This window comes from Mugil cephalus, chromosome 3, assembly GCF_022458985.1.
Source record: "Mugil cephalus isolate CIBA_MC_2020 chromosome 3, CIBA_Mcephalus_1.1, whole genome shotgun sequence".
Classification (NCBI taxonomy): domain Eukaryota; kingdom Metazoa; phylum Chordata; class Actinopteri; order Mugiliformes; family Mugilidae; genus Mugil; species Mugil cephalus.
Genome location: NC_061772.1, coordinates 5,994,230 through 6,021,170, shown reverse-complemented (window position 1 = coordinate 6,021,170; position 26,941 = coordinate 5,994,230). Strand labels below are relative to the sequence as shown.

At 41.4% G+C, this 26,941-nt stretch overlaps 2 protein-coding genes across 3 annotated transcripts in view; one reads left to right on the top strand and one right to left on the bottom strand.

The window, feature by feature from the left end:
• The first annotated feature begins 512 nt into the window (after positions 1-512).
• swap70a (switching B cell complex subunit SWAP70a) lies at positions 513-13,076 on the top strand. The gene is made up of 12 exons (XM_047579925.1): positions 513-851; positions 1,868-2,008; positions 6,494-6,667; positions 6,747-6,968; positions 7,092-7,238; positions 7,959-8,067; positions 8,193-8,374; positions 10,046-10,153; positions 10,564-10,730; positions 11,554-11,752; positions 12,013-12,109; positions 12,256-13,076. The coding sequence occupies exons 1-12, from the start codon at positions 756-758 to the stop codon at positions 12,381-12,383; spliced, it is 1,770 nt and encodes a 589-aa protein (XP_047435881.1). The 5' UTR covers positions 513-755; the 3' UTR covers positions 12,384-13,076.
• Positions 13,077-21,213: 8,137 nt separating this feature from the next.
• sbf2 (SET binding factor 2) overlaps positions 21,214-26,941 on the bottom strand; it is an 87,195-nt gene continuing 81,467 nt past the window's right edge. For both annotated transcript variants that reach the window (XM_047580245.1, XM_047580246.1), the window contains 6 exons: positions 24,961-25,185; positions 24,762-24,869; positions 24,444-24,634; positions 23,533-23,620; positions 23,315-23,446; positions 21,214-22,595 (listed from right to left, as the gene is read on the bottom strand). In XM_047580245.1, coding sequence (XP_047436201.1) covers positions 22,497-22,595; positions 23,315-23,446; positions 23,533-23,620; positions 24,444-24,634; positions 24,762-24,869; positions 24,961-25,185 — 843 coding nt within the window. In that variant the 3' untranslated portion in view covers positions 21,214-22,496. The remainder of the gene's footprint in view (positions 22,596-23,314; positions 23,447-23,532; positions 23,621-24,443; positions 24,635-24,761; positions 24,870-24,960; positions 25,186-26,941) is intronic.

Sequence of the window (26,941 nt, the reverse complement as noted above, 5' to 3'; positions counted from 1 at the left end):
CATGACCATGAGTGTTTCCTTAAACCGACACATATCTGTTGTAAGCTTGTAAGCGGCTGACGAATTACGGTAGGCTTTACTTTTTGCAGTGCACTCAAGCGATGACAGAATCATTACAGTCAGTACATCATTATTTGATCCTGTCATTGATGCAGCCTGCGGGAGTCCCTTATTAAACGGGGATTACACGGCAGGCATCTGGTTTGTTTTAATTCAAACTGTGTGGAACTTGTACCACTACACCTTAACATAACATGGAGAGACAATGATAAGGGCCTTTTAGAATGGACCCTGCTAATTACCTGTTTTCCTGTCTTGAACTTGTTTTTGTATATTCAAGGGTTGCCTATGATTAAATTACAACCAAACATGTCTGTGTCCAGGTAGTCTTGTAGCGTAAAAATATTACATTATTATTATTAGCCAGGAAATGAGCCTCAGCAGATTATGTTTGGTTCCCCCTCTACCGACTCGGGCTCTGATTCAGTTTTTACCCCTTAAAGTTACTTTTTGCAGGTCTGATAAATAAAGCAGTTACGTTAGTTACAAGTACTGGCAGCGAGATAAATATATATGTATATATGCACTACTAAACATCAGGTGGCGCCATCATCAATTATCGCCATCATCATCTGTTCTCCATTCTGCGGCTCCCAACACTGCGCTTGTTTAATGGGCGTATAGTTCATAAGCGCACACACTTGAACGCAACAGACAGACGGACAGACAGACCTCTGATACTGCCGGGGAACAAAATGTGGTTTCGAGAGGAGCTTTTGAAATCCATATGGCACGCATTCACAGCCCTGGACGTGGATCATCGTGGAAAAGTTTCCAAATCTCAGTTAAAGGTGCGTTTTAGTTCCATTTGTTTGTGACGTTTTTTTGTTTTTGTTCCCCCTCATAGCGCCACTGCACAACTAGCTCGTGTGCATGACGTTTCAGTGTCTTGAGTGCATATTAATGTTAATTGTACAAACTAAAAAAAATATGACGGTTAAATATAATGTTATAGCAGCTAAACTAGCGTTATCTGGGCCCCGCTGCTTCACTGATTCCAAGTGTCTAATTATTCAGCACTGCAAGTTGGTACTGCATAAAATAAACTTTATTTTGTTGTAAAATATAAATTGAGGACTTTTCCTTGTAAATTGTAATGAAATTATTTTATATTGTTTCCTAGCTTTACTTATATTTACTGATATATTTAATGTAATGTGTGTGTGTGTGTGTGTGTGTGTGTGTGTCTGTGTGTTCCTTGTTTAATAGCCTGTTTATGGCTAATACTTCTGTTTAATCACTTTGTATTGTTCCAGAGAAGTTTGAAAAACCAGTTGCACGATGTTGAAGTATAGCAAAGGTCATAGAGTGGTGGTTTGAAGTATAGTACAGCAGCTGGTGTCTATGTTACCAACCTGACAAAGATGGTCTAAGTGCTAGGATGGCCAGGAGGTTGGTAAAAAGGCCTGTATTTGGAGATGTATTTATAGTACTGTTAGTCTTTAAGAGGAAACCATTTAAGTGGAAGTTCATTTGAATCTCCTTGTTTGGAGTAAACACTTTAGATAATACATGTCTGGCTGTTGCATTATGATAGCTGAACTAACCAAGCGAGACCCTGTAGCCTGAAGAGTGAAGTTCAACTTCGTTAACTGATGTGATGCTTGGTCAGTGGTGCTTTAAATGTCACAAATTTTTGCATGGGCGGCAGCAAAACCGTAAAATTATGAGACTGAACTTAAACCTCATATAGCCTATGTTATTTTACCAGTCATTTCAACTGTAATGTGTATTAAATGATTAACAGTCACCTCACCTGCAGTACTCGAGTTTTATGGTCTTTAATTGACATATTGTGCCTTTGTAGGTGCTGTCTCACAACTTGTGCACAATGATGAAGGTCCCTCATGACCCTGTGGCCCTTGAAGAGCATTTCAAAGATGACGATAAAGGGCCTCTGTCCAACCAGGGCTACATGCCTTACCTCAACAGGTTCATTCTTGACAAGGTGGGGACAAAAGCATTTTTGATACTCCAGTCTTATCATTTTCTCCTGTTGTTGCTCTGTAATGCAGACTCCAATAAAGACTGAGTTGGAAACAAACTCAATATACAATAGAAATTAACTGAGTATTAATGATCCAGAGCTAGTCAAGACTAATTAAGACGTAGAAGCAGATTAGCTCAGAAGTCACTAAATGTCCTGATGCCCAAGTAATTCTGCTGCTATTAGCATCTTATTAGCCCAATTAGCAAGCTACATAATGTCACTGTTGGTTTGAAAGTATAATAAAAAAAGTAATTTGCTGGAAAAACCAATTCATAAAATAGCCACGAAACAACAATGATATTTGGGTAGTAGCTCGATAAAATGTGCAAACATTTGCTAAAACTCAGTTCTGACAAAATGGTGGACGGCGCGCTGTCAGTTAGGGGTTGCTACTGGTATCCACTATATAATGTTAGCAGTATGGCTAGCATGTACACTACCCACAAAACAGTTTTATGTAAGATTACACATTTACTACTTAGAGTGAGGGCTGCACGCCTTTCCTCAACAGGTCTATTTTTAAAAAGGTGGGAACAAAGGCTTTTTAGTTTTGTGGTACTTTCGTTGTTCTGTTCTCACTCAACCAACCGTACAGACCACATTTTCAGTAGAGGCTGCCACAAGAATATCTGGTGACAGTGTTTACTCGAAGCAGTTGTAAAAGTGAGTTAAAAACAGAATAATATGCGGATCTGTTATTAAGAGTGAGTCAAAACCAGGTATGCACTCAAACTAAAGTAGCACAGTAACAAGGAAAAAATGTCACAAAAGTACAGACAGGGTGACTAAGTACTAGCTGTTGGTTACAGTGCTTAAAAAGGTTACCAGGATGTAAAACAGTAAACTGCATGATGCCACTGTCGGTTTGAATGTGAAAAAGTAATTTGCTGGAAAATTAAATCAGAAAATAGTCCCAAACTTATATAAGAATAAACTAATATCTAGAGATTATCTCCAACAAGGCCAGCTGTGGCTCAATAGGTAGAGCAGGCTCTCTGCTAATTGGAGTGTTTACGGGTTGATACCTGGTACATACCGCACGCCGAAGCGTCCTTGAGCAAGACACTGAACTCCCAGTTGCTCCCATATGCGTGTCATCGTGACACAAGTTCACAGCAAAATCAGCATACCCAAAACAACACCAAGTCAATCTCAACACTTTTAAAGTGTCTATATGGGTCCACACTACAGAGTCTTAATTGTGTTGTGTTGGTATGTTAACATATTATTATTGACTTTTTTTATAGTTAAAATTTAATACTTTTCAACACTAACCAGTGTTCGTGTTTCTCAACATTAGTGTATAGTGTTAGACATCAATTTCCTCATTGTGTCAGTTCTTAACTACTACAGGTGTTTACTCCATATTTAAATAATGTGGTGCAAATATTTTTTTCGGTTACATATTACATGTAAAATAAATTATGATTAAGTAAAGAGGTCATGTTAATCTTAAAATGTTTCTTTTACAAATACACCACAGTAACTTTACAAAATGTATTGAAATTATATAACTGTTTGTACAAGACATTAGACACCATTTGAAACTTTCCAGATACTTTGTTCCCAAACCTCAGTGAAAATGAGAGAGAATGAGCCCTGTAGGTCCTCCATGTAAGATTGGTGTCAGGGTCACAGCAGAATTACTGCTTATAGAAACACCATACGCCCACACTCAGCAGGGGTGCTCCTACATAAGCAGCGTTTTGCCTCATTCATTCACTAATGTCAGAGTGGAGATCAATAAACAATAAGTTAGCGTGTGTGCCAAGGCATGATGCACACATGTAAAATAGAGCTGTTCTTGTAGCAGTGGTAGAGATCTATTAGAGACAACAGATGTTACAATATTCTGCTGTCCCCAGATGATGTCAGGGTTTATTTGCATACAGGGTGCGGAACTGAGATGTGATCAGGAAGTATTTGGAGACACATGTTAATGCCAGGTCTGACCACACCTAAAGATGGTCGTCGTAATGCAAGATCTTAATGCAAGGTCTGAAGTGGCCCTGGGAGCACATGACATGGAGGTCATGATTGAGTGGGCCTTGGAAACCCAGACAGGCACAGAGACAACGTCCCTTTTATTATAGTATAAAATACTATAAGGGCCACTAATGGCCTTCCACTGGATTGGCTGTAGGCTACACCGTTAGCAGGAGCTTGGTGTCTTGAGGAGGCTGAGACCTCCACCTGCAGCCACAGTGGGCTGATCATCTGGCTGTTGGGTTGGACAGACCAGAGTCAGCGGAGGAGGTTGGACCTTCAGGCCCAACCACCAAACTATTAATGACAAGGAGAAACAGATCCTCTTTAAAAACTCCGCTGGTAATTTGATAATGTCATGATGACATCATCAAATCATCAAATAGCCACCCCCCTTATGAGCATGTTCAGGGCGTGGCTACCGGGAAAAAATGTGGTTTATCAGATAAAATTAAGGACAAGTGGACTGGACAATGATCCAAACAAACTAGTATTGATTTGGAAAAGTGGATAAGCCTCAGTTTCAGTTAGTTTAAGTTACTTTTAGGTCATTTCATTGTGATAAATGTAGCTAAATAAAAGATGCTAACGCCAAGAGCTTCACTGAGAAGCAATGTTAGCCGTACAATACTGTAGCATCTGACCGGATGTTAAAAGGATTACGAGGAGTGGTCGTTAATATTCCATTTCTTATTTTACTGTTATTGATTGTTGGAACTAAAATAGTTTCTGTTGGCCGTAACGACGTCAAAACAACACTGACAAACTTATCTGACAGCTCTCCAGAACGCAAAATACAGCATAAATTAATATTACCTGACATTTCAAGTGAACCACAACACTGGGTTTTGGTGCCTGGTTTCCAGTTGTTCCTCCTAGTGCAACAATCCATTTACTTCTCTTTTCTTTGTTTTCTTTGACAGTGGTTGTGTCTGAAACAGTAAAAATATATTTCTGACTGCTTTTCAAATCAGTCAATCACACAAAAGCTACTGACCTTGTTTTTAATTAATTTTACAATTTAGATGCCATTAAAGTCTATCATTCAAACTAATGTGGCTAATCTCCATGCTAAACTGTCACTTTTTGCCACTCAGTGGCCCTAACCACAGAGACATCGCTAGCTGTGACATCACGTTCATACCCTCTATAGTACAGTAAGATGATGCTAAAAAAAACAAAAAACACCACAGTATCTTCTCCGTATATGCTAACATTTGTCACGTGTGTTATATATTTTTGATAAGAGCTGAACCCCATCTGTCAAATACTGTGAACTTGACTAAGTACTGCATTTCACTTTAAATGTGTTATTTCACCAACACTACATTTTAACACCAACTATTCAGCCTCAGAGAGATATATATAACGCATTAACTCTACTCTTGCTAAAATTTTGCTGACACCAGAATTTTCACTCTACAGCATTTGCTGTGTGCTATATAAATACAAGACTATATTTGGGTAGCAGCATATGTAGACTGCTATTGCTTTAGCACTTAAATGTCTTGATTGTGACAACATGGCAGATGGCACGCTGTCACTTAGAGGTCGCTACCAGTGTTGCTACTAGCAACAGAATGTTCATCTGAAACCAACAGCTGGTTTAACAGACAACTGACTTTAAGAGACAGTGGTTGTGTCTGAAACAGAAAGGAAAAAAACAGTGTGAGTGAATGTGTGCAAACGAAAAGAAGGAAATCCAACACATGGCACAATATCCAACTCTGTGACTGTAGCATTTTATTTTATGTAATCAATAAAACAAGACTAACTGATGCGAGAAAATTACAAAAGTAACTTTAAATCAGGAAGGATCTGTTCAACAAACATGTCAAGATGATGAATATGACCAGATGTGTAACAACAGCCTACGAGTTTTTATTACTTGATATGGTGCCGCTGTCCCTGAACATCACACTTTGCCATGAGCAAGTTTCTGGAGCTGTTTTGTAAGTTGAAACTCAAGGAAAAAGGAGTCAGTTACGCAACAAATTAAAATAATAGTAACCTAGCAAAACACACATCCTTTTTGCTCAAAACTGCGTGACACACACTGAGATGAGTAATCGTGACCTATTTTTGGTACATTTTTCCATGCTTTCTGAAAAAGTGTATTGAAAGTGTTGTTTCTTCGCTGCAGCCTTTTACAAGCACAATGTAAAGAACAACAAACACATGTATTGGAAGTTTCAGAAAAACGAACTCTCTTGTCTCTGCTCCGGTTTCACCCTTTGTACTTGGAACCAGTTTTCTTGCCTTTCTCTTGAGGCCCTGACTCGAATGAAAATGAGGCTTTCAATTGCATCACGTTTGTACCTCACATCCTGCAGACTTGAGGATTTGAAAGGAGACAAACACCAGTCTTGCTTGCAGTCCTGCTTAACATTTGTAAACACACTGCTCAGTGGTGCCAACCAGTTTGACTCTGACCGAATGAAGCCTTTTCATTCACAGGTACAGGAGGATTTCGATCTTCAGGAGTTCTACAGGATGTGTTGGACGCTGTGTTGCAAGAAAAATATGCACATTCAAAATCTACTCATCTCAGAGAGAGACGCTTTCAAAGTCTGGTGCATATTCAACTTTCTGTCTGAAGAGAAATACCCACTGGTCATCGTCATTGAAGAGGTGAGGAAGATTGCTGCACCTCGCCTTATGTGTGATCTAAGTTTAAAGCGAAGGTTTTCATACAAGTTTATCTCGTTAGATTGAATACTTCCTGCGAAAGCTGACAGAGGCCATGGGGCTTGAGTGGAACGAGGAGATGTTTGCAGATTACAAGCTGCAGCTGAACAAGGGCTACCTGACTGTCTGGGAGCTGATTGAGCTGGTGGGGATGGGTTACTTCAGCAAGGGCATGAACCGTCCGACCCTGTCGATGGGCATCAGTGAGGTCTACTCTGAGCTCATACTGGATGTGCTCAAGGAGGTCAGACAGGATGATGGTCTTGTGTATGGCGTTTCAGTTTGACTTGCTCACTTAGATCATTATGATGCCGGCCCAACGTGGTGACTGAAGTGTGTTTCTTTACTCCCACGCTGTGTTTTGAAGGAATACATGATGAAAAAGGGCCACAGGAGGAAGAACTGGACCGAGCGCTGGTTTGTCCTTCGACCCACCTCGCTGTCATACTATGTCAGCGAAGACCTTGAGGAGAAGAAGGGAGATATAATTCTTGACCAGAGCTGCTGCGTGGAGGTTAATCATTTAGTTTGTAACAATATGAGGTCACACTCTTAGGCTGTGTTGACTAAACTATTTGTATTCCCAAAATAATACCTGTACGGTGGCAGAGAGAACTCAGCATACATAGAGATGAATAGAAGAAAACATCTTCATCTGTTTGACAAATTAGAATTAGAAACTAGAAAATTCCAGTTTGCAATAGCGTACGAAGGGGCAGAAAAAAGAGTGGACTCTATAAAGATAAATAACAAAATAAAAGGGAATAAGACATACAAGTATTGGCATATAAACAAAACTGAGAAAGATTTATTAGGCTGACGCATTTCAGCCTGTGGCCTTCATCAGGCTCACCATGGTCCTGATGTTTTGGTCCTGATGTTGTGTCCTTCGGTCGGAGCCTTTTGCTTCATAGTAGCCTGCCAGTTCAAATAATCTGATGAAATACACAACTAATTTGCAGGCCGATGGTACTAATTATTTTTGAGCATTTATTCCAACCATTTTCATCAACTTTTGAGATCCCCTGGAAACAACTCTGCTGCTCCTTGTGCTTCTTGCATTGTGTTTCTGAATTTAGTTGTGTTAAATTATCATTATGAAGAAGCATGGGCTTTGTTAATTTGCAGTTTGTTGAGTTCTCTCTGTCGCCTTATATGTGACAACGTCAGGAATGTGTGGTGCTGTATATTATTGTCATGTGACTGTGGGTGCCATGATATTTTCCCCCTACAGTCTCTACCCGACAAAGAAGGGAAAAAATGCCTGTTCATTATCAAGTGTCTTGATAAGAGTTTTGAGATCAGTGCGTCAGACAAAAAGAAGAAGCAGGAGTGGATTCAAGGTACTGACTAGTCATTTTCCACTCCTCTGTGACTTCCTCTTCAGAAAGAGTCTCGTCATCATTGTCTCTTGAGGTTTTGAACGTCATTTTCAGTACGATTCCCCTCTGACTCCGTCTTGTGCCAGCTATTCAAACATGCATCCAGCACCTCCGGCTGGGGATGCTGTCTCCCCATCGGGAGGCCCGGCTGAGACGCAGGGAGCTCAGGCAGAAGCAGCAGGTGGAGGAGGAGGACCTGGCGGAGAGGATGAAGCAGCTCCAGGCAGCCAATGAGAGCAAACAGAGGGAGCTGGAGGCCATGAGGAGGGTTTGTGTTTTTTTCAACTTAGGTTTGCAAGTTAGATTAAGACAGTTGATTTGAGTCAGATACAGTTAATAATTTGAGAGCTTTGAAATCAACAGTTCACATTAGTGCAACTTAAATTTAAGGCACATCCACTTAGAAGTTTTTAATTTTTCAACTCAATTATTTGTAAAATACTGCTGCTTAATAACCTAATAGCATGGTTTCAGGAAAGGTACCTCTTATAGTTATCGGGCAAGAGGCAGGGTTCACTCTGGGCAGGTCACAAGTCCCTTCCAACCACTCACACCCACCAATCATCCTTGACCCCAGACCGTCTCGCTGTGAGGCGTCAGGGCTCACCACAGAGCCACTGTTCTGCCCCGTACAAAGGTCCAATATCCAAAAGAAGTTCAATGTACATGCTCCATGTGCTTCCATAACATGGCACATCGCCATTTCTTAGCCCAAAGGAGAAATCGTAGTGTGTGTGTGAAGTGTGTTTGAAGATTCAGTATATTAATCTAATGAGGGAAAAAATCTTTTAAACAAAATAAATTGATTTATTTCTGACTTTCAGGACAAAAAAAGACAACTAGAAAAAAAAATCAAAGGGGCGAAATGTCATTCTGGAAAAATCAGAAAAAAAACATCTTGGAGTCAGATGCACTAAAATTAAACCTAAAGTAATTTAACCGTCACACTTTGACCTGAATAAGAATCGTGGGCTAACCGGAAAAGTGTAATTTCAAGTTGATGTAATCCACAAAAATACACTGCCATGACTAAAGCAGAGAACTGAGTGAGACTCATGCAAAACATTGCTTCACCTACTACACAAATACACTTTTTAGAGTGTGACTTGGAGAAGGGAGATTTAGGATTATTTTGGTTTGCACTGGTCAAATGTCAAAATAAGAGTAAGAGTATAAGAGTTCACAAACTAAAGTACAGGTTGTCATGATTAAATCCAGGCCTCCCTGATGAAGGATTTTACAAATGTGCTCTTCTTTGAAGGGCAGCTTTCTAAGTTCGGCTATTTCAGACTCGCTGAAATTTGAAGTATTAGAACTCTCTTTGAACGTAAATGAAGTTAAGTAAAAGGTAATTTTGTCTGGGCTCAAGCTGATATTGATTAGGGATACATATGTTTAAATATATTTAAGCCAGATGGCTGCGAGGTGGTACAAGCACTAGTTCAGTGTAACTCAATTACCAGAAGCAAAAATCAGAGTTTTTGTCCACTTCTGCTTATGTACACACATTCTGGTTCAAAGCACATGCACACTCAATTCAACAGAACAGGGAAGCAAAACTTGTTATGCAAACAACATTGTGTATCAGCCAGGAACACCTGCTTCTAGTGAAGGCGTATGCACTCTGCAGCTCATACACAGTGATTATTAATGATTTTTCACTTCTCCTTCCAACATGCCAGATGGCTTTTTTTAAACGCCTAAGATGATTTATCTCTATAAACACAGTCACTGGCGATGTAAAGTTAAACATTACATCAAAAGTTGCTCTTTGCTATTGTTATTGGTTATTTTACCTAGAAGTGCTCTAAGCAACCACAGATTTCTCTTAACAAAGCCCAACTTTGACTTGTTTGTATGAAAAGGATTTCCTTTTGGCCTGATGTGGCCTGCAGACAAACGCACATGTACCAGCACTTTCCTCTTTTGTGCGTCACAGAAAATGGAAGAGGCCGCGGCTAAAGCCTCGCTAGAGGAGCTCAGGAGGATGAAGACTCAGACAGACCTGCAGGATCGCTACAGGCTGGACTTGGAGAGAGAGAAAATGGTAACCACTTTTGGTTATGTGATGGCTTTATCATGAGTGCAGACGAAATTACTCATCTTTTTAGCTGTGTTTGTGTTGACCTTTTAGTTTCTGATTAAGTCACCATAACCAGCACTGTGGCTTTGCTCCCTCTGGAAACAGGAACTCAAATAAACATTTGAATGAAACATCCCATGGTATGGAGTTATGTTTGGTGTCAGATGAGCATATTAACCATCCCCTTGAATGACCGCACTCATTAATGTCTCGAAGACATTGTCTGTTCAGGATAACAAAAACTTTACTAGTTTCGCACGTTACATTGCGGCCCGCGTAGGCTGATGTGGGTGAAGACGAAAGGAAGCAGATGTCAAAGTATCAGTCAAATGCCGACTCACAGTTGACCTGCAGGTGTGTGTTGTCTCATTCAGGTGCGCCAGCAGATGGAGGAGCAGGTGGCTCAGAAGTCCAGTGAGCTGGAGCAGTACCTGCAGCGCGTCCGCGAGCTGGAGGACATGTACCACCGGCTACAGGAGGCCTTAGAGGATGAGAGGCAGGCCAAGCAGGATGAGGAGGCCATGAGGAAGCTGCAGGCCAGGTCTCAGTAACACACCCCTTCACTTACACTGGACATTATGTGGATAAATACTGGATGTGGACGCAACAATAATGACGTAGGATTTTACCAGACCCAGCTTCGAAAAACAAAACTAAAAACAGTATGTGAGAGATTCCACGGCAGAGTTTCATGCAGAGACTGATGCAAATATAGTTTCCTCATGCCTGGAGAAAACTATGAGAGTAAAACCAAATGAGTGCACATGTTTTGTACTTTGTTGGCAGTAGTAAAACAACAAAATGCTCAAAGTAGTGATTTGCTGCCGTAGCTGAAAATCATCTCTTATGTACGTGATTGTATGTGATGCAGCTGGTAAGTTGTGGTGGATATTGTCTGACAGATAGCACTCCAGACACGTAATAATCACGGAAAACTGAAAGGTTTAAAGTTTTAGAGTATATTGTAATTACAATAGGAGATCACGGCGCCTCAGCACACGAAGTGGCAAGGAGGATCTCAGAAGTACACCAGAGAAACATTCATCTCTTATAGTGGTAACAAAGATCGAGTCTGTCATGTGATTAGCTGGCTTCCCAAAGTTAAGAATACACATGACCACTAGTTATAAGTGATCATAAAGATGAACATAACTGTACAACCCTAACTAAACCACATTCCTGTTGCAATGTTTCACAGCAAAAACAGGAAAAGGCCCCTTTCTTTCCTACACAGTGTCTCCTTTTACATCAGTCCAAGACGCTCATGTCCATTAAATAATCAGAGGGGCAATTCCACAATGTGAGTAATACAGAAAGTCTCTGAAAGAAATTATAAGCATCCGTTCTGTGTGTTGCTGTGACAGGCTGCTGGAGGAAGAGGCAGAAAAGAGGGCAGAGCTAGAGCAGATCCACCTGCAGCAGCAGAGGGCGCTGTCTCAGACGGAGGCTGAGAAGCAAGAGCTGAAGGCGGAGCAGCTGGCCAAGGAGAGAGACCTGCAAGCAGCCATGCAGCAGCTGGAGAGACTGGAGCGGGAGCGGCACGGAGCTCTGCAGCAGTATAACGTAAGGAATAGACATTACAACTACAATTCATTTCTTTCAGTGTTTGTCTTTTTCGAGAGACAAGTTTACACCAAAGGCATACACTATAACTCAATATGCGTCTTAAAATAAACTGAAAACGCCATTAAATCCAATTGGTTTCTTGAAAAGAAATAATAATAAATGTTTCAGTGTGCTCCATTCATTCCCACATATGTTCTCTGCAAACGTCAGAGTTAATGTGGTCAAAATCTGTCTCCGTCTTTCACCTTCAAACACAGGAGGTGTCGAGGAAGCTTGAGCGAGCATCTAACAAGACGAAGACTTGGAAAGACAAGGTGGCCAAACATGAGGGGCTGGTGCGTCTCATTCAGCCAGGTAGGAGGATATGTTTTTGATCTTCTGTGTGCCTTTACGTTAAAGAAGTCAGGAAGTAATGGGATGAGAGAGGGGTGCAACATGCTGCAAAGGGAACATGTCTGATGTCACCTGTGAATCTCTTCTGTTTTGCCCTGTTTATTTAGGTCATAAAGGACCTCAGCGGATAACCAACTGGGGTCCAGCATCGTTCACTGATGCCGAGCTCGAGCTGAGGAAGAAAACATGGCAGGAGAGCAAGAACCAGGGAGCTCAGGCTCAGTCGTCGTCATAGATAAAGCGCTGTTTGTGAAAACTCTGCCTGTATCCAAAATCACCTCCTTGTTCACTCAGACATCAGACAGATTGTTCTCTCAATAGTGTATTGAGACGTTAACTGTAAACTGTAAAATTTGCATCTATAGAGGATCCATTTTCACGCTCTGGTTTAAGATAAAGTGCTGGGCAGTACAGGTGGTGTAGTGTGTAGCGACTAGGCTGTGAGTTTGAACACAGCATCTATAGTGAAGCGCATTATAGTTGTAGCACTGACCGAGCCACATAATAGTTACTAAACTAATCCTATTTGGTTACTTAAAAATGTGCATCAGTTTCTTCAGTAACAAACAAAGCACTAGAAGTGATTTCTTGACCCTGGAGAGTCTGACAAAATAATCTTGAAATATGAAAAGACATAACAAGAAACCCCTGAATAAAAGCTAGTAAGAGAGTCTTTTAAATTATCACTCAGTTTAGTTCTCTCCATGATTTTAGCTCCTCCATTCCCTGCTACGTTAATGAAACTACTTGTCCTTTTCGCATTTTTTGTGTTTTGAATTCTTATTTAGCAGGTTGTTGGAGTAAACGCGTTTTCTGTGCCTGTTATAACAAAAACATTTTCTACATGAAAGTGTACGAGCCATTTTCATTTCATAGTTTGACGTGAGCCTTTGTACGAATAAAAACATAAATGCAGCTAAAGAATCCAGCAATCGTTTCCATTTTATCAGTTCCAACCTTGCAGCCATCATGACTCACATACCATTAGATCCACATATACACTCACCGGCCACTTTATTAGGTACACCTTGCTAGTAAAAGGTTGGACCCCTTTTGCCTTCAGAACTGCCTTAATTCTTCATGGCATACTTCCAACAAGGTGTTGGAAACATTCCTTAGAGATTTTAGTCCATGTTGACATGATAGCATCACACAGTTGCTGCAGATTTGTCGGCTGCACATCTATGATGTGAATCTCCCGTTCCACCACATCCCAAAGGTTCTCTATTGGATTGAGATCTGGTGACTGTGGAGGCCATTGGAGTACACTGAACTCATTATCATGTTCAAGAAACCAGTTTGAGATGATATGAACTTTGTGACATGGTGCATTATCCTGCTGGAAGTAGCCGTCAGAAGATGGTACACTGTGGTTATAAAGGGATGGACATGGTCAGCAACAATACTGATGCCATTCTGATGCTCGGTTTGAACTTCAACAAGTTGTCTTGATCACCTCTACATGACTATATGTAATTGGCGTTAACAAGCAATTGAACGGGTGTACCTAATAAAGTGGACAGTGAGTGTATTTGGCCACTGACATATGTATTGTTCTTGTTTATGAAAGCATTTTAAGGTTACAGTCATTTGGGCTTAATTAAGGTGCAGTCTCTTGGCTTTAGTTTTAGGGTATTTACATCGAAAATGGAGGAAAGGTTTAGGATGTGTAGCCATCCCCTATTTTCCGGGGCCAAAAAGTAATTGGACAAACATAAAATACTGAATTTAACACCATGTCCAGCATCCTTTTCCATTTGTTTTTGTTTTGTTTTTTGGTAGAGATTTATTTCATTTGTCAAAACAAGCTGTTCCAGATACTAAACTGCACTTCATGAATGGTTTGCAACTTGGAAACCCATCCTCTCATTAGCTGTTCGCTTTAGAGCAGACTTGGATCATTTTGTTTCCACGCACCGGAGAGTGTTCTTCATTTGTCTGGATGTCATGAAGTGGGCTATGTTTGGCCTGACAATAAGCACTCACGGCCGGTTGATTTGGCCGGTCTTAATGTCCCTGCTGTCTCTCTGATAGATTAGTTTTGTTTTTGCAGCCTAAGGACGTCCTCCTCTCATTTGGACGCTAAAGTTGTTATAGTCTGAGGAGTAATATTTATGGAATAACAAGCTCAAAAATGTTTTCACAAACAGCTAAAACAGCAATGAATGTGTCCAGACGAATATGAAGCTGACTGTGTGTGTTGAGAAGCGTCCACCAGGTGTCGCCATATGAACGTGATTCAAACTAAGTGCCTGTGCTCAGCAGAGGCAGCTTCCATCAGCGAAACCCGACGAGCACAAAGGCAAGAAACATACATGAATGCTGAGCTCTTTTTCTATACATTCTACTTCAGCCTGGCCAAATGTTACAAAGCACCGGGACATTGTTCTTATGTTACTAGCAGTTGAGTCAAGGCCTTATCTTTCGTTTGAGGAGAGATCATTCATAGTTCTAAGAAGTGTTGCAGTAGGTACACACCCATCTACTTTACCAGATTGATATCTGTGTGATTGTGAGCAGATTAAGATCAAGTATCAGACACAGCATTACTACAAGAACTTCCACACATTTTTTTATTTTATTTTTTTTAAGCTGGGAAATTTGAGCTGGTATCAGACTTTTTTATTGGCAGATGCTGGAATCAATATCAGAGAGAAAGACTTGGGTCAGCGCACGTCCCATATACGGGTCTGTAGACGTCTTATAATATGACTTCACCGTTCCAGTAACCTCAAAACAAGATGAATCACACGTGATGCGCGTGTCATGCAGAAGTGAAGTCTCAGTTTTGCTGCGTCTCCGTGTCAAAACAAATCAGTTTCGGCAACAAAGGACCACTGTTCTCACACGTACACCTCACCTTTGTCTTCTCCACATTCATGCTTCACTGAAACCAGAGACTGCATTGCAGGAACATGGCAACTCAGTGTAACTGTAGGCCGCTGGTACTCTATTGTCTGCCTGCACAATGAGCGTCTTTACTTCACTCTGAACCCACTTTACGCTGTCCTTCTTCGAAAGAGAGAGGAGATGGAAGGAAAGGGAGAGTTCATTTTGAGTTCGGAGTTGTCAGAGCAGGAGATGAGATAAGGACCTGCATTCATGCATCGATCGAAAAGTCAGCACCGTGCTTGTTTCTTTATACCGGCGGCTCGGTGATAAGATCAGAAACAGAGACAGATCACCCAAATCTCTACATAACACTGTGACCTGGAATGTGTTTGTAATCCGCTTAGATTCTCCTTTTATGGATATTTGTTTTTGTTTTATTGGCACGGCACCAAGGAGGCAACGAGTACGTTAGATGTAATAAAGAAATCCTTTTAAAATTGTGTTAAAATTGTGTCAGGAACTGCGGTCTAGTGTGTGGAAAACTGATTTGCTTTTTATATTTCTTCTATGGGAGGTATTTTTATCCCAGAATCTGAGAACGGTGGTGACCCTTTTTATTGCAAATGCTATTGTCAGAATTGTTCATCCCCGTAGCTAATTTTCACAAGCCCTCCGCATTCCACTGATGAGGATATCTCTAGTTGTCTCACCCTCGCCACATGTGTCCGAAAAATATCCTAATGCCCATGACCAATTCATCTGATTCCTGTCCAGAACACGCTCATCAAAACTAATTTGAAACTGGAACATTTTATGGCTTTGTCTACCGGCGAAAAAATGTCTGGGAGATGCCTGCTGTCTGGGTTAGATGACCTCAGACTCCTGAGCTTTTCACATGGTTGAATGGACTTGGGGTTTAGCTGTGCAGGGGAAACTGTGGGTCACTTGCACTTGCAAGGGAAAAACATCAGGGCCTCAGATAAACAGCTCACAGCATTAAGAAGAAAGAACTAAATGCAAACTTTATAAACCCTCTCAACTACTGCTTACAGCTACAAATCAATTGTTTGTGTGTTCTTCTATTCATGGAAGAGTGGAATGTGTCCGGATAAGATCATGTGGAGCTCAGTTGATTCATGCATTTGATTGCTTTCCAAGTAGACCCCCATGCGCTGCCGGCAGCTGACATCACTCTGATTTCTAGGGTGGGACTCAAAGATTAGTGTGAGATCAGTGTCTGGAGGAGTTTTGCTGAATTTTAGAGCAGGTGCTTGGTGAGGGGTCACGGCATTCTGAAACAGAAAGCACCCCCCACCCCCCAGCAGCAGTGAATCACCTCTCATATCGCTCACATTTTAGAGGCACCCAGGAAATGGAAACTGCTACATAGCCCGCATTCATTGCAGCCGCAGGCCTACATGGATAATGGGATTTGGAGGACCAATAAAATAAATCAGTATCATCTGTCACTGGAGTATTTTTGGGGCCTGCAGAAGGCCAATCATCTTATTTTTCAGGATGTTTTATCAGACAAAAAACATTTACTGCAGCTGTGACTGCACATGATGAGTGCACGATCCAAAACCAACATTTATGTGCAATCTTTAATTTGTACACCGCTTTTGATTTGTCTTTTTATTTAAGAGCAGCACGCTTCCAGCTAACCAAAGCTAATCACACTGAACTCAGAAGAAACATGCGGCCAAGTTACACAAGATCCTGTTACGCAACGGTTTTAATGAAATGCTGTTTGCAGAAATAATATGCTATTTCATCAATTATCTATTAGTGATTTGTTTTAAACTTTTGACAATGAGTCATTTGCAGTGGCTGTAAAATAACCCAACTCAGTGTTATATAGTGACCTTTTGTCTCCTAGAACTTATAGAACTAATTATGTAAATGTGGTGCGGTCCAGTCAGAGGAATGCAGCAATGTGAACTCGACAAATGAATAAAATGTCTGTTAAATAAAACCACGGTTTCCATTTCGGGACAAAATGATTCCTATCATGCCATTCCACACAGTCCTGCTGGAGAACTTCCGCTGTATCAGTCTGCTCATGGGCTGAGGTCCTAATCTCCGTACCCAAAGCATGGGGCTAAAAATGGAGAGAAGTGCCAGAGACTCTGCCCAGATGTTGACTTAATGCAGCTCTGCACCTGCTGCCGATACTGCCGATAGCCAGCTGGAGGACTGCACTGAGGGACAAACATCCACCACATTTCTGCAATTATTATTTTTTTATATTATTTTATTTAATTTTCATTTTTCTGACCTCTATTTCCTCTCATGCTCAAACCTTCGAGGGATCGCATGAGTCCTTTTCAGCACCGCCAACCAGGCGCCACCGAGCCTCAGCTGGGGCTCTTGCCCAGTCCCCATATTCATTGCTGGCAAGCGAGACACACATCATCATCCTCTCCAAGCCTCGCTGTTGGCTCAGAGAAAAAAACACGAGTTTCAGCAGAGTCTGATTACCTTTCATTGAGAGAAAACCCTTATTAAAGATAAGGCATTCAAAAGAAGCCAGAAATACGTGGCAATTACAAAAGGTTTAAGTTTACTTCCTGTATCATGTGACCCATTGTCTAACAGGACTAAGAGACGGCAGCCACGTTAGGAACTCCCTGAGTTTATACCAATGTTGGCATGCAACTCACCGCTGAATTTATGTTTATCATGTTTCATACTACTTATTAGCACTAAAACCCAAGTATTGCACGGCTGTTCAGATACCAAGTGGAATTTATCTTACAGGGAAAGTTTAAAGGATCACTATGTTGGATTTAGTGACATCTAGTTGTGAGGTTGCAAAATGCAACCAACTAAATGCCCCTGGGTCATCCAGTCTTTTTCAGGCATTCATGGCAGTATCTGTAGGTAGCCCTAATTTAAGCTGCCAACATCAACATAAAAGCTGATATATTTTAAGCTAAATTCTTGTCAGAATTTGGGTCTGGTAATGAATTATGTACAAGGGGATTGCATTTACTGTGTTAAAATAACCAAATAAACTTGACATGAACAGCCCCTTCTTGTAGTATTCACCACCTTGTAACTGGAAGGTTTTTGGAGAGGTCTGAGTTCGCAAATTCTTTGCTGATGTTTTTGGAAAACAAAAGTTAAACATTTTATCAAACCAGTTAGGAAAAAATATATATACAGAAATAGGTAAACCAAGCAATTGATACAATAGACCCTTTCATGTCACTGTGATGTCACGATGTTAACTGGAGGCAAAACAGAGGGAACTTCAGGCAAACACTGTTACTTTCAACTGTGAAAATGTCGTCTTGTTGTATTTTTTGGTGCAGAAACTGAAAAATCAAATGCACTTACTTGAAGTTTTATCACATACCAGCCACTGCCAGTCGTAGACAACTTTGGTTTGACTTTGGCAATTAAAAGAAGGACTGGAGTGAGACAATCATCAACAGGCACACTTCTTATTAGGTCAGTCAGAGCAAATTATCTATCTATTATAGCTATGGAGCAAATGATGTTGTTATTAGACTTACTTTTCACCAGCTTTAGAGATTTACTGTTCTCTAGTTGGCCAGGCTTTAAGCGGATGATGTAATGCATCATCAGTTTCAGCCTGGATAACATTATGGGTTAAATCATGACTGAAATTATGTTAAGTTAATGTTTATTTAGGGGATTCTTGTTACATGTTAATGCTAATGCTAACTGCCAGGTAGTGCAACGTTAGTTATATGTTTCAGGGGTGTCCAAGCAGAAGTTGCTACTTTACCCTCCACAGTGGTTCCACTTACTTCTTGTAATATCTTTGTTAGAGAGGCTTCACTTGATAAAGACATCCCTCTGTGTTCATATGGACAAAAGTCATCATTCAGATTCTTCTATTGCACATGTTAATGCTAATGCTAACTGCAAGTTAATGCAATGTTACTTGCGTGTTTCACAGGTGTCCAAGCTAAAGTTACGTTTACTACGTTACCCTCCACAGTGGTTCCACTTACTACTTGCAATACATTTGTTTTGCAAGAGGCTTCACTTGATAAAGACTTGATAAAGACTTGATAAAGACTGTCTTTTGTACCGTGGTAACAGTATGGAGGGGAGATTTAAACACAGTTGTATTTAAAGTAGCAAGCTGCCCATTGTTTTTCTCTGGTGCTGACAGGTTGTGTTCTCTACAATACAGCCCAAGTGTTTCTGATACAGTTCTTACTTTTCACCAGCTTCTGAGATTTACTCTTATGTTCTCTAGTTGGCTCAGCTTTGAGGTGAGCTAAAATTAAAAAATATATTTCAAAATTAGGCCATGCAATGACAAATCTGTGGTGAGTTTTTATATTACTCATTATTTGTTTTTATAAAGTTTTGTACAATTACAGTCATAGCTACTTTGGGTTACAAATGCTGACTGTCGGCCTACTCATCAGTCGCCCACCTCAGCTCCACTCTCATCCCACATCTTTGTCCAGCTTTGAACTAGCCAGGAGTTAAGGAGGAGTCAGGCACTACTGAGATGGCGTCGCCCAGTACCACTTTGAGCTTCAAAACCACTATTTGGAAATCCTATGGGCGACGTTGTCGATGGTTCGGCTATTGTCATATATGGTTGGAGAGCTCAGGTAGGTGAAGAATGAACATTTATTGAGGAAATGCTGTATGAACATGCAAGGTAATAGTTTGGTTAGAGAGAGTGACCGACCATAGCATAGAACTGAATCTCAGGCGATGCAGGTAGACAAGGGGACAAGACACCCTCTGAATCTAGACTGGTGGGGAAAGGAAGAAGTTTGCAGATGACTGAAGGAGACATCTGATGAAGACTTCTAGGGTGATGACCACAGGGTGGTAGAGACTGGGAGGAGGAGGACTGTGCATTGGACAGCCTGCAAATGGAGTGACAGGTTCCTCTCAGACTCAGAACGACAGTTTTTTAATGACAGTTAAAGCAGAGGGATGAGGAAATAATTGGCTCGGGGAACACGGGTAAATAATTCATTCGCCGGAAAAAGTGAGGTAGTACTGGAGGACAGGCTGATTTTGGCAACATGAGAAAATGGAAGGAAATAGAGCAACACTGGGGAGCCCACAATCACCGGAGGGTAATAGCTTGTGACAGGACAGATCTTCCTTTTTAAACTTTCGCCTATGCTTCATTTCGTGGAATCAATTTGAACCAAAAGCAGGCTGTAATGGAAGAAGAGAGGTTATAATATCAACATGTTACACAAACCTCTAGAAATGCCCCCTGGGTAAGAGAGGACGATGACACACTTTCACAGTTAACTGACCCTGAAAGACTCAATGTAGGCTGAAACAACAACAACAACAAACAACCTTCTAACCATAAAATGAACAAAGAATCATCAGATTGAGACAAATTTGAATCTGATTCTGCAAATCAGAATTAAATTAAAACTAAACCAGCTGAGGAACTGGGCTTCCGATCAGCCAGATTTTTCATTAATGTATGACAAATTACAACAAAACATACAGGGAAACACAAAGGTAGACATCCTCCATCCAAACAAAGGGTACTGAACGTAGACAAGAGGACGTTTTACTGGGGTGACTGCAGCCTCACCCTGGCAATGTCGGTAAGGTTTCTCCTCCCAGACTCAGACAGGCTGCGTCCATCATGTTCATAGCAGTGAATGTAACTCTACACTGGCAGCGTCTGCTCATTTTCAGCATCCAGACTTGGACAAGTGGACTGCGAGCCAGTACTGTGGCAAATATGGCAAGAGTTTGGCAGCCATTCTTAGACTGCGTTATTTTCTTTTTAGCCTGACAGATTTGGACCGAATTCATTTCTTGTGGTTACTACTGAATAAGCGTGTAGGAGAACAAACGGCGGCTGCTACTTAAATGTAAAAAAAAAAAAAAAAAAAAACTCTCTGAAGCCAGTGTTACATGTGTCTGTGCCGAGCCCCTGTAGAAACAGAGCTGTACAACATGGCTCCATTTGTGAAAGAGCATCTGCTTCCTCTGCAGATATGAAAGGCTCATTGCCAGCATAGATAGTAAAAATAACATCTTAGACACATTAGAGAACCGGTCAAGAGAAATAAAAGTAGTAACAGCCACACGCTGTTATATACTAATGAAAAAAATCAGTGAGTCTTACATCCCATTGCTACCAATAGATGACCCCCCCTAAATACTACAGACTACAGCTTTAATCTTTCTTGTCTTACCAACAGAGAAATAAACCCACTGATCTTCAGTAAAATGAGCACAGCAAACAAGTATTTTCAAGTATGCTTGATTTATTTCCAAAAAAAAAAAAAAAAAAATAATTAGTGTCATCACAAAACATGGTACAAAGATACAGTAACAAAAAAGGCTTTGACATCTCTGGATAGTTTGTTTTTTTTCTGGTTTTGTAATGAAGCTGTAAAGGCTGCACAAACAAAGAACAGATGAGACAAAGATCTCTGAAAACCACAACGTCTTACATGATATATTATTTAAAAGCCCTTAAAAGACACAGAGCCTGCCTGGACAATTGTAACGACAACAACAACAAAAAAAAAAAGGTCTCCATATCATTTTCAGAACAACGTTTCACCACAAACAGGGAACAGGCCACTCAGGTTTTTGCACCGGTAACGAAACATTACAAATAAGAAACTGGGTCACATTAGAATTAAAGTTAGAAAAGTATACTCATGTTCAGTACATACAGTATATAAAATGAAATGTCACGTAGGTATTTACACAACAACACGACTCCACCACACTTTTAATAAAAAATAATAATTTACATTACATGAGACAAACCTGTTAACCAGAAGTCAATAAACATTCCACAAAATAGAGAAAACATCACGTATTTAAATAGAAAAATGTCAGGTAACTCTTCTGAACTCACTGTGCAAATTCTTTTCATTTAATCTGTCATGAGGAAACGTCACATGTACACTGTAAAGTAATGCCTTTAGCTTCGCTGTTTGCATCTGTTAGAAAATCTATATTCGATAAGGAGTGCATACTTTAGAGCTAAGTGCAAACAGATTGCCTTTTTAATGTTGTGCATTAAAATCTGAGTTTTTGGCGGTTCATACGTTTCTGTAAGCAGCAATCACCTTCCTCATAGTAAAATATCTGATAGAAATTCTTATACAACTATAGTTTTTAGGTCTAAAATTGAACCCACAGTTTTAATGGCCAGTGATATTGCTTTGATCTATTTACAGCTTTAAGTAGGATAACATCTCCTTAATAATGCAGTGCCCTACGACATCAGCTTATCTCCACCTCATCCACGTCAAAGGGGGCTGACAGCAGAGATGGACGTGTGTGACCCGCTCAAACAGCATGAAGCTGAGGGCCGACGACAGCCCGATCAGATGCTACGTACGTAACAGGCAGAGGGGGTGGATAGGCAGTATACACCCTCCACTACCAGGCACTTCATTCACTGCGGCCCCCAGAATGAAAGACATCTGAAAGCTGAATTGAGCGGTGGTCACGTCTCTGCTCTCAGCAACCTGACGCTGCCTCTGACGTCAGATAAATTTAACACCAGTGTTCAGGCGTCAGAGATGCAGTTCTGGATCTTGTCCATCCAAAGTTGAGCGCTGGGAGCGTCTGAAGCACCGAAGTTGTAGACTCTCTTGCTGGTCTTAAGCTAAGAGGGGCATCAGACAAAAAAACAAACAAAAAGAAAAGTTTAATTGTTACACAGTTACACAGAAATGCTACATGCTGCAATTCCTTAAATAACCACTTGAGGCTGCCTATAAAAACGGGTCAACTCCCACAGACAAGGCTCCATGCTAAAATCAACTACAAGTCTCTATAGCTAATTAGTCCATTCACAGCAAATATGTATATTGGTTACAGTCATAGCTGCTTTGCCCACCTCAGCTCCACTCCCACCCCACATCTTTCTCCAGCTTTGAATGAGCCAGAAGTTAAGGAGGAGTCAAGATGGCGTCGCCTTTCCTAATGGAAATCCTACGGGTGATGTCAAGGATGTCTATCCTTATATAAATCCTTATATAACTGGTGTCAGATAAACAACTATATCCATACAATGTGTGGCAACAGTGATTATTAGGATTGCACTGATTTATTTCCTCTGTTGCAGTTAAACATGCGAAATGGGAGAATGAAACACTTTTACAGCTCCACGGACTCAATGTGAGCAGGCTGAAAGAACCAGCTGAAAAACACGAACAAACCAATGCTAGAAGCAACCCACAACCCAACAACCTGTGTACCAAACACACTGGAACACAGCATTTGTCTTCATAAAACACAAAAAGCTGCCGAGTAGAGGATAGTTTAGCGCCACTTCTGAAACACTCCTAATATATGTTGACATACGGGTCAACGTGTACTCACATCAAAGAAAGCCTTCTCACTGATGTGTTTAGGGGCTCCAATAGTGGGCGCAGCGATGGTCACAGACTCCACCTCGGCCAGATCGATGTGGCCTCTGCAGTTTGTGTCCTCCCCAGTGTCGTAGTACCTCAGCTGTGAAGACGTGACTGTTAACCTGCGGCCTGTCACCAAGGTCTACGTGCTCCTTGATCATTGTGAAAACATTACAGCTCGCTCACCTGGTGTTTTGTGATATCCAACACAAACCAGCGAGGTTTCCAGGCCTTCAGCAGTGCTCCACGTTTATACAGGATTCCTTCGTAAGATCTGAAAAACATCAGTGCGATCCAGGTGTATTTATAAGTTTGGGTGTCTGGACATTTTGGATTATAAATGATAGCGTAAAGGCAGGTTGACAAATATCGCTAACTCTAGGGTTTTCTGACTCGTTAAATCTGTTCATGGTTAAAATGAGGTCAACCTTATCCTCGCATTTATTGAGTTGAAAGCTTAACGACTTGCTGGACTACAGAAATCCTGAGGGGCATGTTTCACCATATGACGAAGAGCAACTTCAACAGAAAAGAATAGTCTGCTGATAGTCATTCAAGGGTTTCCTTCTCAACGTGGTGCAGAAGTTTGTGTTTTGTGCCTATGATTCTGGGACCTTGATGAGACCTAAGACATATAGACGAGTGTCTAAAGACATTTTTTTTTTTGGACACAGTCTAAAGAAACAACACCATCTCCCTGTGAGTCTAACACCTGCAGGATTAGGCACTGGGGTTGGGTAAACCCCTTACATGTGTTCACTCCTGACATCCCAGACTGGTACATGTAAGATACGATAATTAAATAATCCACTTTTTTGACCTGAAGCAAATTCTAATCATTAGTTAAAACCTTTCCTAACTGGAATGTGAAATAAGAAGAGCACTGTTTGTCCAAGTTTGAGGAAAACATCCAGATATTGGAGCCAAGAGACTGTACTTTAACCCCTCAGTAATTGTTAAATTACACACCCAGTTTACCAGAGCACAGACAATTCTCACAAACATGACACACAGCATACCGCAGCACTGACTCATCTTCCAAAACTGGACAAGCCCCTCGGCAGCAGTTTGAAAGTCTATTTTTTTTTTTCCCCCACCTGTTCTCTTCATTCTTGGGGGTGAACTGGTTATAAAGGGTTGCAGCGCGGCGGTTGATGCCGTTGGCTGCGGCAGTGCTGCGATCTTCGCCCAGTCCACTGTCTGGCAGGTGCAGCATGGAGCGCCGCTGGAAGGCTTGCAGGCTGGACGTGGGAATGAGGCCTGAGACTGACACAGACTGCTTACAGAGCTGCAAACACACAGGATAAAGTAAGAGAGGAAAACCCACGCACACAAATGAAAGCTTTTAGTCAACTGTGTATATTCCTATTGCTGGTATTTAAATAACATATCATCGTTATCCTCCAAACACGCACATTTCCTTCTTGCTTGAGGTCTTCCTGAATGCTTATTCTCACTCTCTCCAGGGTCATCTGCCATTTGTCTGGGGTCTGGTTCAGCTCACCCTCCAACTTCTCGATGTCCTACAGACAAAAAGTCAGGAAAGATGACAAAACTGAAACGTGGCTGAACAGGACGACACCTATGATCAAAGATTCTGTTGACAACTCTTACAGCGAGTAGCTTGGTGATGGCATCTGGCTGGGCGCGGCTCACGCTGCTGTAACACGGCCAAACGATCCTCCTCTTACTGTTGGAGATGGTATCTGCCTCCTCTGAACTCTCTAACCTCACGGCCATCATCCTCCAGTCGTAAGATGGACCAGTCGACAGAGTCTCGTCCGTGAAGAAGTCCCATTTATTCAGGCTGGGGATGCTGACAGATGGCTTCAGGGTCACCTGCAAAACACAAACAGGAAGTGTTCAGTGAGAATTAAATGTAAACAATGTGAAATGCATGGCCAGTAATTCAGCCTGTAGTGAAAGTAGTAGTCTGATTGTTAACATAATATATAGGACAATGTTGCATTAAAAAGTGCATCCATAACATACAATAATAATGCAGTTATGTCTCAAGCTGGTGACACACAACACAACTTTCACAGTCTTTACAGATTTTGACTGGCTCCAGCAGATTTTTGTATGACGACTTAAAGCCTGGGGATCACACACTTAACAACTGCTCCTGATGAGGGATCACAGACTACGTGATTTGTCAAACCAACTAAAGCCGACTGAATGCATCAAAGTCTCGCGAGGGCAACAGTGATCTGCACTGCAACCAACTTTAGACAGAAAGTGCTTTCAGACAGACACGGTTCTGGCTCTGGCTCCGGTTCGTTCTGGAGTCTGAGAACCTTGGTGCTTTCTGGCAAACCAGCCTGCGTTCACACCAGTTTAAGTGGAACCAAAGCGGGCGTAGGTCACATCAGCCCAGTTTAGTGGGAGGGCGTTACTCCGCGTTACTAAGGTGACAGTAAACAAACACAGATACGGCAAAATGGCAGATTGCATGGAGCATCTGCAGGATTCCGTCCTGTTGCTACAGGCATTTGTTTTCCAGCATGCATCAGCTGTTGATGGCGAGAAGACGTAGGATGTGAACACTATGTAAAAAGTATATGTAGGCCAATATATGTATATATAATATATGTGGTGTAAAAGTAACACCACATTTCAGAAAAGGAACATGATACCAACAGTAAAATCTGGTGGTGGTAGTGTGATGGTCTGGGGCTGTTTTGCTGCTTCAGGACCTGAAAGACTTGCTGTGATAAATGGAACCATGAATTCTGCTGTCTACCAAACAATCCTGAGGGGAATGTCTGGCCACCTGTTCGTGACTTCAACCTGAAGAGGACTTGGGTTCTGCAACAGGACAATGAACCAAAACACCCCAGCAAGTCCACCTCTGAATGACTGAAGAAAAACGAAATGAAGCCTTTGGAGGGGCCTAGTCAAAGTCCTGACCTGGATCCTGCTGAGATGCATGACCATAAAAAGGTGGTTCATGCTGGAAACCCCTCCAGTGCGGCTGATTTACAACAACTCTACAAAGACGAGTGGAATAAGACTGGAAAAGACTCAAGTTACCGCAAATGCTCGATTGCAGTTGTTCCTGCTAAGGGTGAAACAACCAATTATTAGGTTTAGGGGGAAACACTTTTTCACCCAGGGCCATGTAGGCTTGGATTTAGTTTCCCCTTAATAATGGGGTTAGGGTCATTTAAAAACTTGTGTTATCTTTGTCTTTTTCTTATGTTACATTTGATGATCTGAAACATTTAGAAAAAAGGGGAGGGGGGTCAACACTTTTTCACACCACTGCAGACACTTGTGCTCCTATCACAACTTGATTTTTTCCTGCATTTCTGTGGTCCAGGTTTGCTTTGTCACCACTCTCTTGTTCTCACTGTTGGCCATCGTTGTTTTGATATCTCTGCTAATCCTGATGCTATTTCCTGTGTCCCACTCACTCTTTTTCATTGGCTGTTGGCCGTTGATTCGGTAAACAGTTCACACTGCTTGTCTGCCTCCAGATTTGGCAGGTTTGCATTTTCACTCTCTCACACAAGGTTTTTGTGCCAACTACCCGTGCCAATTGTCCCTAACCAGTGCAGATTTCATCCAACTGAGAATTGTGGGCAAAAGAATC

What these genes read in the sequence shown, in the direction of transcription:
- swap70a (XM_047579925.1), top strand. Translation starts at nt 756, where the DNA reads ATGTGGTTTCGAGAGGAGCTTTTGAAATCCATATGGCACGCATTCACA. An exon ending in TTTCCAAATCTCAGTTAAAG is followed by an intron (nt 852 to 1,867) that starts GTGCGTTTTAGT and finishes GTGCCTTTGTAG; the next exon opens with GTGCTGTCTCACAACTTGTG. An exon ending in ACCAGAGCTGCTGCGTGGAG is followed by an intron (nt 7,239 to 7,958) that starts GTTAATCATTTA and finishes TTCCCCCTACAG; the next exon opens with TCTCTACCCGACAAAGAAGG.